This window comes from Syngnathus scovelli, chromosome 11 (assembly GCF_024217435.2).
Source record: "Syngnathus scovelli strain Florida chromosome 11, RoL_Ssco_1.2, whole genome shotgun sequence".
Taxonomy (NCBI): Eukaryota; Metazoa; Chordata; class Actinopteri; order Syngnathiformes; family Syngnathidae; genus Syngnathus; species Syngnathus scovelli.
In genome coordinates this window covers 7445995-7464884 of record NC_090857.1, presented here as the reverse complement: position 1 = coordinate 7464884, position 18890 = coordinate 7445995, and the positions used below count along the sequence as shown (strand labels likewise).

The 18890-nt window shown below is 44.4% G+C and overlaps 3 protein-coding genes and 1 long non-coding RNA gene across 8 annotated transcripts; 3 read left to right on the top strand and 1 right to left on the bottom strand.

Moving 5' to 3' along the window:
• The first annotated feature begins 230 nt into the window (after positions 1–230).
• suox (sulfite oxidase) lies at positions 231–4772 on the top strand. Its single transcript, XM_049732681.1, has 5 exons — positions 231–368; positions 1997–2067; positions 2131–2305; positions 2733–3005; positions 3070–4772. The coding sequence occupies exons 2-5, from the start codon at positions 2009–2011 to the stop codon at positions 4282–4284; spliced, it is 1722 nt and encodes a 573-aa protein (XP_049588638.1). The 5' UTR covers positions 231–368; positions 1997–2008; the 3' UTR covers positions 4285–4772.
• A 999-nt stretch (positions 4773–5771) lies between these two features.
• Positions 5772–10340, top strand: mmp19 (matrix metallopeptidase 19). Its single transcript, XM_049733426.2, has 9 exons — positions 5772–5940; positions 6013–6098; positions 6223–6353; positions 6807–7019; positions 7101–7346; positions 7484–7609; positions 7800–7964; positions 8891–9018; positions 9089–10340. Exons 1-9 carry the CDS (start codon positions 5845–5847, stop codon positions 9311–9313), a joined length of 1416 nt encoding a protein of 471 aa, XP_049589383.1. The 5' UTR covers positions 5772–5844; the 3' UTR covers positions 9314–10340.
• On the bottom strand, positions 9903–18865 carry LOC125977155 (transmembrane protein 198). Of its 5 annotated transcripts, none has more exons than XM_049733430.2 (5): positions 18381–18865; positions 12058–12307; positions 11272–11847; positions 11011–11178; positions 9903–10758 (listed from the first exon to the last, which is right to left on the bottom strand). In XM_049733430.2, the coding sequence occupies exons 2-5, from the start codon at positions 12209–12211 to the stop codon at positions 10706–10708; spliced, it is 951 nt and encodes a 316-aa protein (XP_049589387.1). In that variant the 5' UTR covers positions 12212–12307; positions 18381–18865; the 3' UTR covers positions 9903–10705. The 5 variants fall into 5 exon arrangements, with proteins under 5 accessions (XP_049589387.1, XP_049589388.1, XP_049589385.1 ...); XM_049733431.2 differs by having other exon boundaries at positions 11101–11178; positions 18381–18862; XM_049733428.2 differs by having other exon boundaries at positions 11030–11178; positions 18621–18858.
• LOC125977156 (uncharacterized) lies at positions 15178–18014 on the top strand. Its single transcript, XR_007484560.1, has 2 exons — positions 15178–17278; positions 17601–18014. It is a non-coding gene; the product is annotated as an uncharacterized lncRNA (long non-coding RNA).
• Positions 18866–18890: the final 25 nt, after the last annotated feature.

The window sequence follows — 18890 nt, the reverse complement described above, 5'->3', positions numbered from 1 at the left end:
TAGGTGCAATTTTTTTATTGATTACATTAATTTTTACGTTTATATGCAATGCATTTGACTAGAATTAGAGCATAATGCTATATACTCGCAGTAATTAACAGTATACTGTAAAATAACTTTCCTGCTGAATGCTTGATAAACACGACATGTTAAAATGTGCACGAGACCAAAAAGTATGTTTTGGGTCATTTCCATAAGAACATTTTGCTTCGTTTTTTAATACAACGCGATATCTGTTAGCTTGAACGTGTGTTTGCCACTTTATCTGCCGCTAGCCTGCTGCTGAGTTCACATCACATGTGTGCTCGGTATGCATCCGTGGCAGGAGCACAGCAGTATCACTCAAGCGGGCGTCTGACAGCGCATATGTGAGTTATTTTATTCTTTATTTATCAATTTATCGCGTGAAATATCCTATCAGGACCTTTACGTGGATAAATATTCACAGTTAGATGCATTCGTGCGCCCTGATCATCAGTGGCAAAGCTTGCTAACTGTTAGCAAAGTTAGCCGTGAGGAGATCTTGCACAACTTGTTCCATACGAACAAACTCAATCTGTTCATATATTATCGACATAAATTTAATAAAACATGAGTAGATCGCTTTCACGTGACGTTCAAGTTACAATATTAATTCAGAAATGGTAGCGTTTGCCTACTTCTTCATTTGTGTGTGAATAAACCACAGGAACGTGGGTAAATGACATTTAAGGTTTACTCGAGGCCATCGTTGCATTTTATTTAGTCTATTTAACTTTCTGTTTAGTGCCCCAATCGCGTTTCAATGTCAGATTAAGTTGTAGCCATCCGTGTGTCTTTTTTTTTTTTTTTTTAACACGAGTTTTATACCATTTAAGCTCAACTGGCTCAAGCAGATATTATTGCAGATGAGTCACCAGGTTACAGGACTTTACCGATGCAGAATAAAACTGATCCGCACACCCTTAAAAAGATTATTTAAGAAGGAAAAGTGCAAGTACCGATTCAACTTAAATAAGAGTTCCAGATTTTTTGCCTAAACCTTTTGTCAATGTTCCCTGGTTAGGGTTAGTTTGACTCTTTACGTAGTTGTCCAGTGACGTCACGCACCTCTGGAAATGGCTGAAGTTAAATTTACCAGAGTTTGCATAAAAATAAACACTCAAAATACAGGTACCAGAATAAATAGTACTGTAACAAAATCTTTGTACGTTCTTACGTTCCACTAATGGGCTTTGAGATTGTATTTTATTAGCTGTTTTATCAGTTCAAGCTGCAGGGACAGTCTGTAAACTTGATAGTAATCTCACAAACTACTGAAGAAGTTGATAAGAGATTACAAATGCAATGCAATGTGCATTTTATGGTATCCGTGTGAAATGGACAGTTTTGTATCGTTTAAGTCTGGCATTGCAAGATGTTTTGTTGTTGTTGTTTTAGAGTATTAAATATATAAATACCTGCATGATCAGTTTGTTTACACCACATTACTGTTAGTAGAGCTCCTTTTTAAAGGTCTCTGCTGATTGGTTGTTTCAGGAGGTATAGCGTTTAAGTGGACTTTGGCTTTTTAACAAGAATGTAGTACACTATACAAGCCTTAGAGTGAGAGCACATTTAAACAGGATGAGAATCATAAAGTCAATGTCCGCACATGTTTGTTTATAACTCATCTTGCGTTACTGCTTCTGTGAGACGCGAAAGATATGAAGTCACGTCTTTTAAAATAAAACCTCAGCAGTTTAATGACACAGCCTTTGCTCATCTACACATTGTTTTTGTTTGTTTTTAAGAATAAAAACTAAAAATGGGAGCAAGGCAGCTTGATTTAACTGATCGCTATAATACAATAAAAAAACAGTAGCAAGCTTAATGTTCCTCAATGTGATGGTGTACAATTGGTTAAAATGTTACTTGAGTAAAACCTGGTAGGGCTCTGAGGTCTGCAGAGTTGGGTCAAATACATGTCAATTTTCATATCACACTTTGACAGAATCTCAACGTGATCTTCCCACAGACCATCAATGCAATGCTGCTACTTAGACGTTGTCAAGCTCTAACACGATTTGGCTCACTCGCATCTCCCAGGTATGTGCAGCCCAGCTCTTCTATTTAATTAGTGCCTTAATGAGATTCCCTCCATTTTCATAGACCCCAAGCGCCTGCTGCTGCAGCATGGTGTGCGGTTCGTTTCGTGGGCAGCAGCAGCCACAACAAAGACCAGAGATGGGAGCAAGGTGGACACAGTCCAAGCTGGAGACAAGCCTTAGTGGGTCTCCTAGCCGGGACAGGAGCTGTTCTGGCGTATGGCTTCCGCCATCACAAGGTCTGCTGGATGCACTTTTTTGCTCAATGTGAAATAATTGGATATTATCACAAATAGGGGTCCAATTGTTAAAGGTGATCTGTGGAAAACGCACTTCTTGTATCAATGCCGCACTGTTAGTCCTTTTGTTAGCATGAACTCCAAGTAAGTTGAGTTTAGTGTCGTCGGCTGCCGCACCCACGCCGTGCAAACAGTGCAGCAGAAACCCGACTCAGCACATTTGTTAGTTTTAACTCCCACTTTCATTTCCCACTTTGGCTTGCATTGCAGTTTGGATAGTGTGGATGACTCCCTAACTGATGAGACATGATTCAGTACAGACGATGTCGTTATGTTATTTTAAAGTAAACTTTAGCTGGCTTGAAAGCCTGCGCTTTCTGACTGATAGCATTTTTTTTATTATGGTGTTGTTATCTGTGCCGTGCAGGCGGAGCACACCGACGTCGTTAGCGTTCAGATCAAAGAGCAGACCTCCGACCTTCCCATCTTCAGTCAAGAAGAGGTCACCAAGCACCGCACGCTGAAAGATGGCGTCTGGGTCACCTTCAAAGGCAGCGTCTATGACATTACCGAGTTTGTCACCATGCACCCTGGCGGGGATAAAATCCTGCTGGCGGCAGGCGGGGCCCTCGAACCCTTTTGGGCTCTTTATGCCGTGCACAACCAGGAGCACGTGTTGGAAATCCTCTCGGAATATAAGGTGTGAGGAAACACACACCAGCATGGAGATGAGTTTCGGTTAAATTTTTGTTTGCCTCTTCAAGGTTGGTGATTTACGAGCGGAGGATCAGAAGAAGCAGCAAAGCGCGCCGTCCTTGGATCCGTACTCGTCTGACCCCGAGCGACATCCCGTGCTACGCGTCAACAGCTTGAAGCCCTTTAACGCCGAGCCCCCTCCCGAACTCCTCTCGGACAACTACATCACGCCCTCCGCCATCTTCTTTAAGAGGAACCACCTGCCCGTTCCGCAGGTGGACCCGGCGTCATATGAACTGCAAGTGGACGGGCTTCCCGGAGGAGTTCTCAAGTTGTCTTTGGAGGACTTAAAGAAGCGCTTCCCCAAGCACACTGTCACGGCTACGCTGCAATGCGCAGGCAACCGGCGCTCCGAGATGAACAAGGTCAAGCAGGTAAAGGGATTGAACTGGGGCATCTCGGCCATCAGCAACGCCACGTGGGCCGGCGCCCGCCTTTGCGACGTCCTGCTGGCGGCCGGATACGGTCCGGACGCGGCGCGGTGGGCTCGCCATGTGCAGTTCGAGGGGCTGGACAAAGACGTGACGGGGACAACATACGGCGCGTCCATCCCCGTAAACAAGGCGACGAGCGAAGAAGGCGACGTGCTGTTGGCGTACGAGATGAACGGCGAGCCTCTTCCGGCCGACCACGGCTTCCCGGTGCGGGTGGTGGTGCCCGGAACGGTGGGCGCCCGCAACGTCAAGTGGCTGTCCAAGATCACGGTGAGCGCCGAGGAGAGCGGCAGCCACTGGCAGCAGAACGACTACAAGGGCTTCTCGCCCACTACCGACTGGGACACCGTCGACTTCAAATCGGCGCCGGCCATCCAAGAGCTGCCCATCCAGTCGGCCATCACCGTGCCGGCCGACGGCGCTGTGGTGCCCCGCGCCGGCGAAGAGGTGACGGTCAAGGGCTATGCGTGGAGCGGCGGAGGACGTGAAGTGGTCCGGGTGGACGTGTCCCTCGATGGGGGGAAGACGTGGCAGGTGGCCCGGCTGAGGAGCGGCGACGACGAGAAAACTCCGGAGCCTTCGCCGCTGGGGAGAGCCTGGGCCTGGAAGCTGTGGGAGCTCACGGCCCCTCTTCCCCCGGACGCCCACCAGCTAGACATCGTCTGCAAGGCCGTGGACAACAGTTACAACATGCAGCCTGACACGGTCGCTCCCATCTGGAACCTGAGAGGGGTGCTGAGTAACGCCTGGCACAGGGTGAAGGTCAACATCAGTGACGATGAAGAATAGATTTCATCGGACCATTGCTTGACTGTGTCAAATTGATACAGATTTGTTCTCTGGAATTCGCAAAATTGGATGGATGGATTGGTCATAGTGGCAAGTTAAGTTGGTGCTTAATCTTTTATTTGTGGCAAATAAACTGCTAACTAATAAAGGGAAATGTAATTTAAATATTTTCATGAAGGTCCGGCATGTCTTGCCAACATTTCACCTCTGTTCTGGACTGCTGAATTGATTATGTGCGTCGATAGGAGGGGAAAACGGTGCTGAGATTAATGAAGAGACGTCCACTTGTGTTACTTAAAACATAGGAAATATTCAAATTTACACTTTTCATTCTTTCAAAGAATCTCGGATTATAGGAATGTGTCATAAAAATGATCAGTGAAAGGTGCAGATTGTGGAATTCAATTAACACTGGGAGGCTTCCGCTAATGTTTTATATGGCAATTGCTCAATATCATGAATGACAAATAAAGAGCTTTTAATTTTAATTTTGTCACTCATTCATTTGCAATGACTGGGAATTTATTTATTTACTTAATTTTCCTCTGCAGCTACTGTACATGCGCCAAACAGTTGAGCGAGCACTCACATGCTGGTGAGACATTTTTGGGCTTTTGCAAGCTCAGGAAGCTTTTTTTTTTTTTTTTTTGCTAAAGCCGCCTTCCACTTTGCTGGCTGGTGATATCACGAAAAAAAAAAAAAAGCAGGCAAAGTGCTCACCTAAGTGCTTTTATGTTACGTCGTGCGGATGTGGCTTCCGTGCGTGGAGGATGTGACCGCTAAACAAGGATAACTTCTGAGAATTCTAGCCACATCCTGTTTGGGTATTTTGGTTATTTTGGCTTCAGGCCTCGTTTAATATCCCGTTATTTTGTTCACACGCGCACAGGATTGTGTAACCCTCCAGCGCATGGCCATATGTTATTCCTGATGTTCCTCAAGCCCAGTCACATCCCAAAAAACAATCTATAACAAGTATTTTTGTGTATTTGTTATTTTGACTGATTTGTCAACATGTCCCCTCGGATCTCTCCCTGACTCATGGCTGCCCGAACATTGGGGTACGCAGAGTAGCTCCATCAAAATGTCATGATGAGTGCAGGATTTTGGTTTTGGGGTACAAACCAGAACTGATGACTCATTCATGAATGGACTGTGTTTCTGTGTGTGCTGCGCAGAGTTGCTAACCACTAAAACAAGGACAATAATGAAAACAATGTGTAAGAGGAAACCGATAAAACCAAACAAACATCTCTGTATTAAAATGGAACAGTGTGTAGGGTTGCATTTGATGTATGATCTATAACTTGCACTTATGACCTCTCGCAACTAATTTGGGCAACTTTTGACCCAATATTTTGAAGACAACCTCGAGAGTTCCTCAGCTTAAAACGAGTGCTGTGACTCCTCTGACAAGACAACTGCACAATCACACCCATATTTAGGGCAGTCTGTTCCTCAAATCTACATTCTTCCCTGATGGCTCATCGTCTCTACAGGACTGAGTCACAGGCCAGGCCCGCTTTAAAAGTGCAGCTGCGTCCACCTCTGAGCTCAAAGATGGAGTGCAGTGGGCTGCTTGTGGCGTTGGTGGTGCTCGCTTGCAGCGGCGCATTCTGTGCGGTGGTGCAGTGGTCTGACCTGAATGAGGCTCAGGTAATATGCTATTTTTTTGTGCTGTCAGTTGCAATATCAGTCACTCAACTTGTTTGTTTCTGCACACCGCAGGACTATTTGAAACGGTATGGCTACCTCAACGAGCCCACTGATCCACAGGACACCAGATACCTGGAGGAGGTCATAGAAGCTCTCAGGTAACTTGAATAGCACTTACGAAAGTGATATTTTTTCCTGATATCTTGCCTCAATAATGGTATTAATTAAAATATTCAACATTTTCAGTGTTATGCAAGGAGGATTTGTTTGTTTTGCTTCCAGGGTGTTCCAACGGGTGAATGAGCTGCCGACGAGTGGAGAGCTGGACGAGGCCACCCTGGAAGTGATGAGGCAGCCTCGCTGTGGCTTGGAGGACCCTTTCAACAAGAAACAACACAAATACAGAGTGTTGGGTGAGTAATACCATTTCTGATGATGAGGCTTACTATCGGAACTGCACGGATGTGAGTTGATGGTCTGTAACAAATTAAAAATCTAATTAAAATCGACATCACAAAGCCGTTTTCAAATTGCAAAGGCTTGATGATGTTTTGTGTTTATTTATATTGTGTCAAGATAAGTTTAATGCTTAAGTGCACTTTACTCCACAAAACCACGAAAATCTGAATTATAAATCCACAGATATTTGTGTTATTTGTTGTAATATTAAAGTTAATAACTAACTGAAATACATTTGGACAATGGGCATGTTATGCTGCCCCTCCTGGTGTACAGATATTGGCCACTTGAGGGCAGTATAATACTAATATGGCTGCAAATTGAGTCATGTACTCCTCTCAGTAAGCTCTTGTCATTCCTCACAGAGGATAAAGAATACATGTGATATCCCATTTGTATCTTCTCAGGTCGCTGGAAGAAGAAAAATCTGACCTACCGCATTTACAACTACACACCAGACATGACAAAGGCTCAAGTGAAAACAGCTATACAGGAGGCCTTCAAGTTCTGGAGCGACGTGACGGATTTGACCTTTAGGGAGGTGGATTATGGAAGCGCTGACATCAAGATCTCCTTCCACAAGAGGGATGGCTCTTGCAGATTTCCGTTTGATGGCCGAGGTTAGGATTTTTTTTCTGACATTTTTTATGGATTGTAGCTGCTCCTTCATCATCATCTGTATCATCATCTTCTCCCTGCAGGTCAAGTACTGGCCCACGCAGAAGCACCAGAATCTGGATTGGTCCACTTTGACGAAGATGAGTTCTGGACAGAGGGGACGTACTATGGCTCCAATTTACGTATCGTGGCGGCCCATGAAATTGGTCACGCTCTCGGCTTGGGTCACTCTCAGTTCAGAAGCGCCCTAATGGCCGCCGTCTATACCGGTTACCAAAGAAATTACAAGCTGCACTTTGATGACGTGAAAGGAATCCAAGCACTGTATGGTAAGTCTACAACATCACTATTATTGATGGAAACATACTCTAAATTTTCTTAAGCTTCAAGCCAGCAAACAACAACAATAAATTAATTAAAATTTATGGGGGTTATGTGTGTAACAAGTGCATCTGTTTTTGTACAGGCAAACTCACCCCTGACAGTCCGAGTACGACAACTTCAGATGGTGTCGTCGTTCCAACTGAAGGCAGCAGTGACACGGAGAGTGTCCCTGACCCGTGCACGGCCACACTGGATGCCATCATGCTTGGTACAATTCCAGGCAGCTAACACATCACATCATGTTAGCGCTGGAGGAACTAGAAGTGTATATATGTGTGTATGTGTGTGTGGGGCAAGAATAGATCACTATGTTAAGGTCTAGCAATCGAGGTAGCTGTCTTGTCTTCAGTTATAAAATGTGTCCCAGACCTTTATGATGTTTCCATTTGTCCAATCAGGTCCTTGGATGAAGACTTTTGCTTTCAGCGGGAAGTACTTGTGGACCATCTCTGATCTGGGTCACAACACGCCCATGAGGATTGACAGACTGTGGAAGGAGCTCCCAGGCAACTTGGATGCAGCAGTACACTCGCCAAGGACCGATAAGACATACTTTCTAAAAGGTCATTTAAAGCCACTGCAACACTTTGAACATTTACCTTACAGGGCACAGATGTCAAACTCAAGGCCCTGGGGCCAGATACGGCCTGCCACATCATTTTATGTGGCCCGCGAAGTCAAATTCGTGTGTCATTACTAGAATTGTAACCCCAGGTTACAGTTAGGGGTTAGGGTTGGGGTAAGGGGTTGGGGTTAGGGTTAGGGGTTCGGGTTGGGGTTAGAGTTGGGGAACGGCATAACACACCGTTTCAAAATAGGGTTTAAAGCTAGGGTTAGGGTTTCAAAGTCGGGTTTCATACTAGAGTTAGGGTTTCAAAGTAGGGTTTAAAGCTAGGGTTAGGGTTTCAAAGCAGGGTTTTATACTGGAGTTAGGATTTCAAAGTAGGGTTTAAAGCTAGGGTTACAGTTTCAAAGTAGGGTTTAAAGCTAGGGTTTCAAAGTACGGTTTAAAGCTAGGGTTACAGTTTCAAAGTTTAAAGGGTTTAAAACTAGCGTTAGGGTTTCCAACTAGGTGTCACGACTCATCTTCGGTTGCTGTATTGTGTCTTTATGTTACCATGGTTTCTGTTCGCGTTGCCCCTCCCCTCCCGTGTTACCTCATTCAATGTAACCACTGTCACCTGCCTCGTGTTTCGTGTTTAGTATTTAAGTCCTGTCTGCCCTTCCCTCCGTTCTCGGATCATTCATGTCTTTGCGTCTCGTTTGTCGTCGTCGTCCCTGTCTTTATCTTGTCTTTTTGTTCAGTTAGTCTTGTCTCTAGTTGAGCTTCTTATCGTCTGTCTTTGCGTTCTCCGATAAAACCTGGTCCAAGCTGCATTTAGTCGCCCTGCTCCATTCCGATCCGTGACACTCGGGTTCATACAAGAGTTAGGGTTTCAAATTAGGGATCTCAAAGTGTGCTTTTTCTTGTGTTTTTTTGCTCTTATAGGCAATCAAGTTTGGCGGTACAGCGGCTTTGTGCTGGACTATGGTTACCCCAAGAAAGTGCAGCGGATCCCTTCAAACATTGATGCTGCTTTGTACAACAAGAACAACAGGAAGCTGATTTTCATCAAGGTACATATTGAGCATGCTTGTCAATCATCTCAACAAGATCTACTTTCATGGCACTTTTATTTGCTTGCAGGGCTCACATTATTGGCAGTGGGATGAGCTCCAGTACAACATATTAAGTCCCAGGCCGCTGTTAATGCTCTTTACTGGCGTGCCCTCCGGCCTGGACGCTGCCTTCACCTGGACCAACGGCAGGATGTACTTATTCAAGGGGGATAACTACTGGCGCGTCAATGAGAGGCTGACTGTGGACAGAGGATACCCACTGAGTAAGAAAGAGCGGTGGATGCTATGCTAGGTGCCCGCCGGTAGAGGGCAGCAGATACTAAATATTCTGCTTCGAAGGGCATTTGGGACAGGACTGGCTTTTTTTTGGTGTTTTTATGGACTGTGAAAATGATTTTAGATTTTGTATGTCGGGAAGATATTAAAGTCAGGCATTTTTTTCTTTCTCGAACATGTGTTGAATTATAATTGAGTTCTGATGCTTTGAAGAGGACGTAATGTGATGATGGGAGCGTGTTATGTCGACCAGAACTCTTGATTCACAGTACTTTCTTTGTGCACATATTCTCACTGGGCAGTCGGGAAACAGCACAAGCTGTGATTGTATATTTTTGCACAATTAAACACAATACAATGCCAGAAACAAGTAAAAGAATCTGTCGTGATGCAAAGACTCAAAGGACAGAAAGAAGGGAAGTAATGAAAGGCTGTTTTGTTCCTGCCTTGTGTGAGCAACAAGAAAAAAATCTTGGCTGCTCACAGCATGGCAGCTACGACCAACTCCAGAATAGGAAATCCTTCCAATGACCTCTTTATTGCCTGAGAAAGGTCTGGTTGCTAAGAGCCCAAAGAGGACAAAACAATGGCACTCATTGACCCAATTAAGTATCAAACACATGGATTTTATTATTCATTTCTATCAACACATATGTACATATTCAGGCAACACATTGAAATGTCCCTGCTAGAGTCAACAGGATAAGAGCTACTAAATTAAAAAAAAACAACACTTTTTCAAAACCTGATCACTATTGTGTAGTTGGCTGTATGACAAATAAATTATGTTTGACAAGCACACGTAGACTTCAACTTCACATAAAAAAAAAAAAAGAATGCAGCTAAACATTTTACACAATCACCAATGATCGTAACATTTCGTTTTTGCTTCATTTTGACACACTTGGAGTCTTACTTCACTCTCCTGCACCACTGCGGCTAAAGAAAATAAACTCACACATCCTTCAATGTTAAACGGTGACCAAGGAAAACATGGCAATGCGACTAACTTTTGAAGTACAGTACATGTCAGATTAACAATCCATGAAATGCACATCAGGTTCTGTTATGACTTCAAGAGACGATCAGGAGGACCTTGTGTGGCTCGGTTTTGTCCCTCTGAAAAGCACTGTAATGTAGTGGCTTTTTCCAATTAAAAAAAGAACAGCATCCTTCTCCACCTATTATCTTCTATTTGCACGCAGCTCAATGACAAAACATGCTCCAAAGTTCTTCAGAACATCTTCAGCATGGAACACAACCAGAATGTCCCTTTTTTTTCTCGCTCTCGTTTAAAAATGGTCACGTGGCTCAGACCCTGACGACGGGGGTTGTAGCTGTGAGGGGCACCGTGGAGCCCATGTCACAGTCCAAGTCGATCATAGTGTGGTTGGTGGTGCTCTGGCTGCTAAGGGAGGTGCCGGTGCCCATTTGTCTGTCCCGCAGACTTTGCAGGTAGCTCTGAGAAACAAGCAAAGAATCTTTGAGCTTGTTGCGATCCGAAGATGCAGCGGACCCTCGGAACTCAAACGGATTGATGATAGAAAATTCAGCCATTTATTTTCTATAAAACTTGTCTTCATTTGAGTAGACTACAGGGACACCCAAATTGTGTTGAACGGCCTCCTAAATAAATTTGAGCTTGAGTTCTGAGAGTCTACTGCACTTGAAAATCGGAGAATTTTTGAAATGGAGACAGTAAGCACAGCACACCATGTCGGGTGACACTGACCGGTGCCAGAAGGTCCCCAGCGTAACGTTTCACTGGGGTGGCTTTACGGCGGTATGTGCCTTCCTGCCCACCTGCCTGCTGTCGCTTCCTGGCGTCCTTCTCGCGAATGCGCATCAGCTGCACTCTCTTCTGACGCCGACTTAAAACCACTAGAAGGAGAAGACAAATGTTAGTAAATAACCGTCTTTTCTGACTTGACATATATTTCAAAACACATTACTGGGACCAGATTTGATCCTCACCCTCGGTGTGGGAGAATTTGCCGTCCGTCAGTTTCCACTGGACCAGAACTCCGATGAGGCTGAGGGTAGGCCAGATGCCCAGAATGACCAAGCTGTACCAGCAGAGAGGCGGGCCGGGCGTGAGGCGCAGGCAGCCGTACACGTGCGTGGCCAAAGCCAGCATCTCCACAAAATAGTCGGTGCACACTGTCATGATGGCGGCGCCGAACACCGCCGTGGAGAGGATGGTGAAGAGCTTCTGCCACTGCAGCGTCAGGACGGCAAACAGCATGCCCGATCCCAGGAGCGTGCCCAGAGGCACCCACACCGTGGTGGGCGTGTAGAACTGCAGAGTGAGCAGCAGGGCAGCCAGAGCAAAGAGGAGGCCCAGCAGGAGGCCCGTCATGAAGAGGCCCACGCTGCGCACCATCATGGTGACCAGGCCGCAGAGCAGGCCGATACCGAGGCCGATGCCGGCGCTGGCCTCCACGCTGAGCTGAGTGTCCAGTACGTGCTCTTTGTGGCACAGCAGGAAGATGATGACCGAGCCGAACATCAGACCCGACAGAAACATGACCGCCTTGAAGCAGCGGTAACCTGAGAAAGGACACATCATCAGAGACAGTGTATTAAATCATCTTTGACAATCTTTTGCTATTAAAAAAAACGATCAAGACCATAAATATCGGGACAAATCCATTGCGGTGGTCTTCAGAGCGCCCAAAATGAGATTAATGTCAATGTCCCAATATTTATGATCTTGACTTTATTGTGTGTAATGTGGGGCCCAGAGAGTTTATTTCTCACCAAAGAAGCAGTAGATGATGCCAAAGAGGCAACACATGGAGCAGATGACAGCGGGGATGATGTCATACTTCCTCTCGATCTCCAAGCTGCAGGCGTCGACGTCGGCTGAGCCGGTCCCCGCCGTCTCGGAGCTAAGCCCGGTGGGATCTGCCATTCTGGGGTTTCAGGTCCACAAGAAGACCAGGACGCAGGGTAGGGGGGGGGACTGGCTGCTGATGTTATCTCAGGTCCATCTGAGCTGCTTTGATTGCTATGAAGACAAAGGTGGAAGATGATCAATCATGTGTCCACATGATGCGCAAGCAATTCTTTCAAACATCCCTGAAGGGAAAGTCAACTCACAAATTTGCCTGTCAACAAATGCAATTTTACTCTCGTTGATTTGCATTACGACAAAAAAAAAAAAATCACGTGTTGCGTCAATCGCTTTTTACGCAAGTTTTTTTTTTGTTGCTGCAAAGTTAAAGCCGCTACTACTAAACGGATTGCCACTAATGTGAGGGAGCCACACGCGGCTGGATGGGTGGAGCGCTGGCAGGCCTCCGCCATGAGCTCACAGCAGACCAGATCCGATTACAACCAACTCACGTTTTCTACGAGATACTCCAAAAAAGAAAAAAAAAAAAAATCCGTCAGGAACATGTGGTCCTGCTTTTACTATTACAAATCCAAGCTTGCGACTTTGCTTGGTCACTGCCTCTGACTCCACGTTGACAGCTGAATATTTTTCTCCAACACCAAAACGTGTACTTTCATGTGTTTCCTGGGAATGACTTTACATGGAAAAAATGAGGCCACGTCGGAAACCTCTCCTCACTCGTGTACTTTTTGGTTTCTCTCTTCTGCTTTTGATTGCTATCAGCTGAAGAACAAGGCTAAATAAATCTGAAGTCATCGACGACCTTGCCAATACGAAATGAAATCAACAGTCGGCAAATAAAACCCAGTGACCTTAGCTACATCATTTTTGCTGTAATGCTAACAGAATCTCGCTCACTCGACAACTTCAAGTAACACTTTGAGCGTGAGCATTCCCAAACCATCTGAGAAGTCATTTAGTTAAATCTCGATGAAGACACACAGACACTCCTATGCATCATGTTACTCTGAGTCACAATGGTGTCCAATGTCTCGCAGCTTTCAGAAGACCTCGCCGCCGTTGGGAGAATAGAGCCTTTGTGGGCTTTAACAAAGACCCAGAGGCCCATGCCGTGACCTCTGGTGGCACTTGAGAGAAACCGCATACGTGAAACTGGGGCCCGAGTAACGACGGCTGGGAGCACCAAGGATACGAGCGGAGAAGGAATATTTGCATTAAGATTGGAGCCAAGAGTTTCCTTCAGATGGCAGCTGAGTGGTGGGAGTGCCAACAAGAAACATGATCAATCTTCAAGATGGAACTCCAGCAATGCTTCCACGCCGCATTTTCTACATTCGCGCAAATCACCAGGCAACACGTTGAATACGTGTCAGTAAGACGAACAGGCAGCTAGCTGATAGGAGGCCTTTAGTTGAGGAGTTTAGAGTTCAAAGGTCACATTTTAAATTGAAAGTTTCTGACCCCAAAAATAATTGAAATGAATAGAAACCTAAGCCGAAGCCACTAAAAGAATAATAAATACCAGTGGCAACATTAAGCTAATGTGACAGATACTTCCCTCTTTTTAGGGTAGCGCTGAAATATCTATTTAATAACTAACTGGGAGAAAACATATTTTTATTCCCGAACCATTACTGAAGCTTAAGTGAGCAAAAATGATTCCTTCTCTATAAAAGGGGCTACAAAGAGATTCTTGGTAGCTCAGTAAATTAAGCGAGAACATCTTCATAAAGGCGGCTCTTGTCTGGAAAATTTAATTTTCTTCTCAGAAGATCGCAAAACTTTCATCAATATATTTTTACTTGTGCGGGGTCACGAGAGCCGCAGCTTTTCACTGACAGCCGTTAAACAGTGACAAGAATTGACCATTCGTTTTATTACAAGGAATTTAGGGTTCAATTAACCTAACTTGAACCCGTGGCCAAAAGGCCCATTGCGTGACAACTCAGCTGGAATCTTCTACGCCAGCTATGAGAGTCATTCCATGTCAACTTGAAACATGATATCTCAGTTGAGCAAACTGGATTCATGGTGATGATTGCTCTTTTATCACTTGACTGTTTTATATTATGACTTTAGTGACTCACACATTTGGCTTACGTCACCGCTGTATTAAACCAGGAACACCTTGTACGTTTTTCGAATTTAGATATGGACTGGCAGTAATGAACAGCATCCCACACAACTGCTTAGGAGCAAACAGCAGGGGGGTGAGTAATGCTCAGCTGCCGAGAAGGTTGGTCTGGCTACAAGTTCCCCGCATAGCAAATTTAGGCATGTTTAATCAAGAGTTGGACGCGCGTGGTTAGTGGAAAAACGTCTTTCCCCTGACTTGACACCCAAGGCCAGCTGCTGAGAAGATACGATTATGATTTGGTCGTTTGGAAGAAGCCATCAAAGAAAGCAAGTTGCGCTCTGCAGTTGCAGCCATAAATCAAGTTGTCTTCTACCGGACATGTCTGCAGGGCCAAAAAATTGTCTAGACAAGAGGAGCCGTAGAGAAAATGAGCTCTTCGGTGGGTTTAAAATGGATTTTCCATTCAGAGCGTGGAATATGAATATGGGTAAACACAAATGAATTTCTGCTCATCCTCTCAATAGCATCTGTTTTTACTTTGGAGGATTATTGAGAAGGGCATCATATGGGCCCCAACAGAACTTCCTGCTTTAGAGGAGCAGGAAGAACCTGATGAGGAAGTGGAACATCAGCTTTCAACGGGGGTTAACCATTGTTTTTTTTGACGCGGAGCACTGACACCGAGCTTTTAGATCATCAATGTTGACGCTTCAAATCAGTGAACAGCAATTTTTCTGGTTTGCTTGGGAATGTGTAGAAACATCTTGCTAATTGATCCTGCTGAGGTGGTCTTAGCATGTTCAGATTTTTGCACACTAAACAATAGAGGCCTTTCAACAAAAGACTGCGAGTCTGTACTTTTTAAGACGCATGAAAACAGCAAGACAAAGACGTCCGTTAAGAAGGCAGTCACATGTATTCAGTGCATGCTTAGAATATAGCGCAGGAATAGGCACCGCATCTTAACAACCTCATATTTGGAGTAAGGAGGGAAATCCCCTCCGTTAGCTTCGGACATTCTACTAGCAGTGAAGAAGAGCTTCTATCTGACGCTGGGTGCGGCTGTAAAATACTTTGTGTGACATGAGGTTTAGATTACAGGATTGGAAACGAAGCAAAATATATATGCTTCTTATTAAAGTGGAGTAAAGTGGAGATGTTCTGCTCACCACTATGAAATGCAAAGCAAAAAAAAAAAAAAAAAACAGCAATTGAAAATAATTGTATCTTGAGAGCGAGCTCAGCAATTGAAAAGACAGTCACGCATTTTCCAGACAAATGCATAACCTCTCATTTTTCTGTCTGGTTAACTGTAACACCAAACAAGTAGAAGTCCAAAGTTAGCACAAAGGGAAAAGTAAATAACCTGCAAACCCGGCATTTATGATTATTTTGGGAAAACTGATCTGATCTGATAATCAGTGTTTACAGTCCTAAAAAAAAGTCTTTGGATGTACGTTTAGACATGACGGGCTGGATGTGGTTAGGAACATTGTTTTTAGTTCTGTTGTTTGTGCAAAGCCACAACCTGTTATTTTCCAGACAAACGCCCTTGCTGTTGTTAATATGTTAGCAGCTCTTACTAAATAAAAATGAATTCAAAAGTTTAAATGATGAAGTAACCCGAGCTGATCTCAATGTGAAATCTTTTGGAGAACGTGCCGATCTGTTATTGTTTCCACGTGGACACTAAAAGTGGCAGTTTGCAAAAACAAAAGACACGATGACGAGCCTAAAGGGGTTGCATGACACGACCTGATTAAAAATATGTTCAATACTGTAAGTACAGAAAAGGGACTAGGGAATGTTTGGTAGCCGAACAGCTGATGTACGAAATTTATGCAGATCATACGCTGGAACACAAGTGCATAGGCAGCTGCGTCAAGGCTTGCCGGCTGTGATGTGATGGTATTTCCAGACGAGGGGGGGGAACAAAAACAAACAAAAAAAACATTGCTAGGTGAGCTTAGCGCTGGGACAGTCACATTACTTTTACACAACTTGGCTAATTGAGGAAAATGTGTCCTCCTTCGGGGCCCGCCACAACAATTGGTTTTGCATGCTGGGAATTTGCTGTGTTGGAAAAATAATGAGACCACATCGTGTATGGTGGAATAATTTCCCACTCTGTTCATCTAGCATGGGCCAAAAAAAGGAGTCTTCCCCCCCGCCCCCTTCTTTCCGGTTCTCTCTCAATTACCATAGCTGCATATTCAGAAAATGATAACTTAAATCAATTAAGGTGACAGCGTTATTTTATCCAATACACTTTTTTGCTGCAAATGAATCTGCCGCCTCCTCAAGCTAAAAACACGATTAGCGGTCAATTGAGCTTCAATGACTATATATGGATTTATTTAAAAAAAAACCCACATTGGTCAGTCTCATATTTTTTCCATATTGTACACCAGACAATGTACTCCTCATCAGATTGCACCACTCTTCTTGCTCATCAAAACAAACTCAAGAGTTCCATTGCTTAAATATGACCATGTGCTCTGCATCTGGACCAAACTATTGAGCATGTGCAAGCATTGAAGCCCACAGCAATGTCTAAGCACTTCAGATTTAATGTCACTGTCAAACTGTATCTGCTAGAAATCTTGACTGATATCAGTGTTGTCACGACTCGTCCCCCGTTGTGTTATTATGTGTAGGTTGTCATGGTTTCTGTGTACTCGCCCCTCCCTTCCTGTGTCTACTCACAATTAATGTACTAATAATCACAGTCACCTGCCGCTCGTTACCTGTCTCGTATATAAGCCCTCTCTGCGTGACACTTCCTCATTGTTGGTTTTTTGGTTGCTGTCGTTGTCAAGTCTGTTTCGGTTAGTCGGTTGGTCGGTCGGTCGGTCGGTCGAGTTCTGTCAGTTTGCTGGTTCTGTTAGTTTGTTCCCCTTATCCTCTCTTCCAACTAACTACCTTTTCCCTCAGTGAACCCTGGTCCAAGCTGCATTTGGTCGCCCTGCTCCATTCCGATCTGTGCCAAGTGTCCTTTTGAAGAGTCCAGGCTGACGCTGAGCTGTTTCTTCTTTACGTTGGAGGTGCTGTACATGTTCTGTTCTATTGAACTGTTTTGACTTTATATCATCTCTGGTTGTACATGTTCTGTTCTATTGAACTGTTTTGACTTTATATCATCTCTGACAGTACAGCAATGTAAAATGCGGGATTCCAAATGCTCCTTATCAAATAGAACCAACTCAGTCCATTTTTAAAAGTATTTTGTCATGAAACTTGACAAAGACGTTTAGCACAACAATGAAATAAATCCAGAAACTGAAAGACAACAATACTGTTACTAACATGCAGAGTTTAACTTGCCGTTAAGCCTCTTTTCCTGTCTTCTCTTTTACTCCAAAGCAGGGAAGGATTTCCTCTCTTCCTTTTCAAAGGGGCAAAACCATCTGGTTGCAGGCTGACAAACTGGGCCAATAGATAGAGATGGTGAGCGGCGTGCACTCAAGTGGGGGTTGGAACTGCAGCCTTCAAGGCCCTGGTTAAGGCAGGACCTGTAGGCAGTCATCTGACTACCCCAAAAAACCAAGAGGCACTCCTAGCCTAGATCACAGAACACAACCGCAGGGCTCAAACTGCTGGCAAGCTATGTAGCCCACAAGGAGAAATGTTGGCCTTGTGAAGGGAAGAATGTATTTAGGGGTTTGCATAGAATGTACAAACCGAAAATTGTCTTTTAGTAGATCTGAACTATGTGAACTGGATTATTTCAGAGCATACTACAGATGTCTTACAATAAACAGTTTTCTAATATTATAACAATATTTGATGTTTTCCATACTTAATTTCAGTTTGAGTTCAGATTAGGCAAATGGCATGCTGCTGTAATGAGATGCTTTAAAAATGTCAAAACAACAAATTTATTCATTTCCAAACACACACAGTAAATTGCACACTTCATAAATCCATGTTCAGCACTTGTAGGGTTGTTAAAATAAAGGCAACGCTCCATTGAAGTCATAAGATTGTTAAAAAGGTACCAGGGCATTTGAATGGCACTGTTTTATGGCGTCACATGGCCACTCACTACAAACTAAGACAATACGTACAAAACAAACACAAAGTGGTATATTGAAAAACGTAAACATGGCACAAGATGTTTAGTTTGAATAACGAAGGAATACTTACCGATAGAGCCAGTAACTTGGATTGTTGATTTGTGCGGGACAATTGGCGCTGTCAGCAGACAAATTACTCCACCATTCAAAACACAAAAGCGGTGGAAAGGGACCAGGGAAAACGTTTCCCCCCCCCTAAATTTTCCTTGAGGTCTTTGCTTTTAAAAGCGACTATAATCACAGCGCGCCAACATTGTTTCCCCCCCGCGAGTAAATAAATAGTCCAAAAAGAGCTGTTTAGGAGGGTTACCTATTTCGGGAGTTGAGTTTGTCGTGCAAGTGGAGAGGAGGTTCGGGCTGGACTTAGGACGAGTTAGGTCCAACTGCGCTCTCTCCTTGGAAAGTCTCCCCCTTGCACCGCCTCTGGTCTCTCCCACTTGTCTATCTGCTTTAAGTGCACTTTAAAAAAGGGAAAACTTTTCCTCTCCTTCGACAGAGACAAATCCCCCCTCGATCTTCACCTCCTGGAGTGGTGACTTGAGTCCGTTGGAGGGGAGGAAGAGGAGGGGTCGTGAGATCT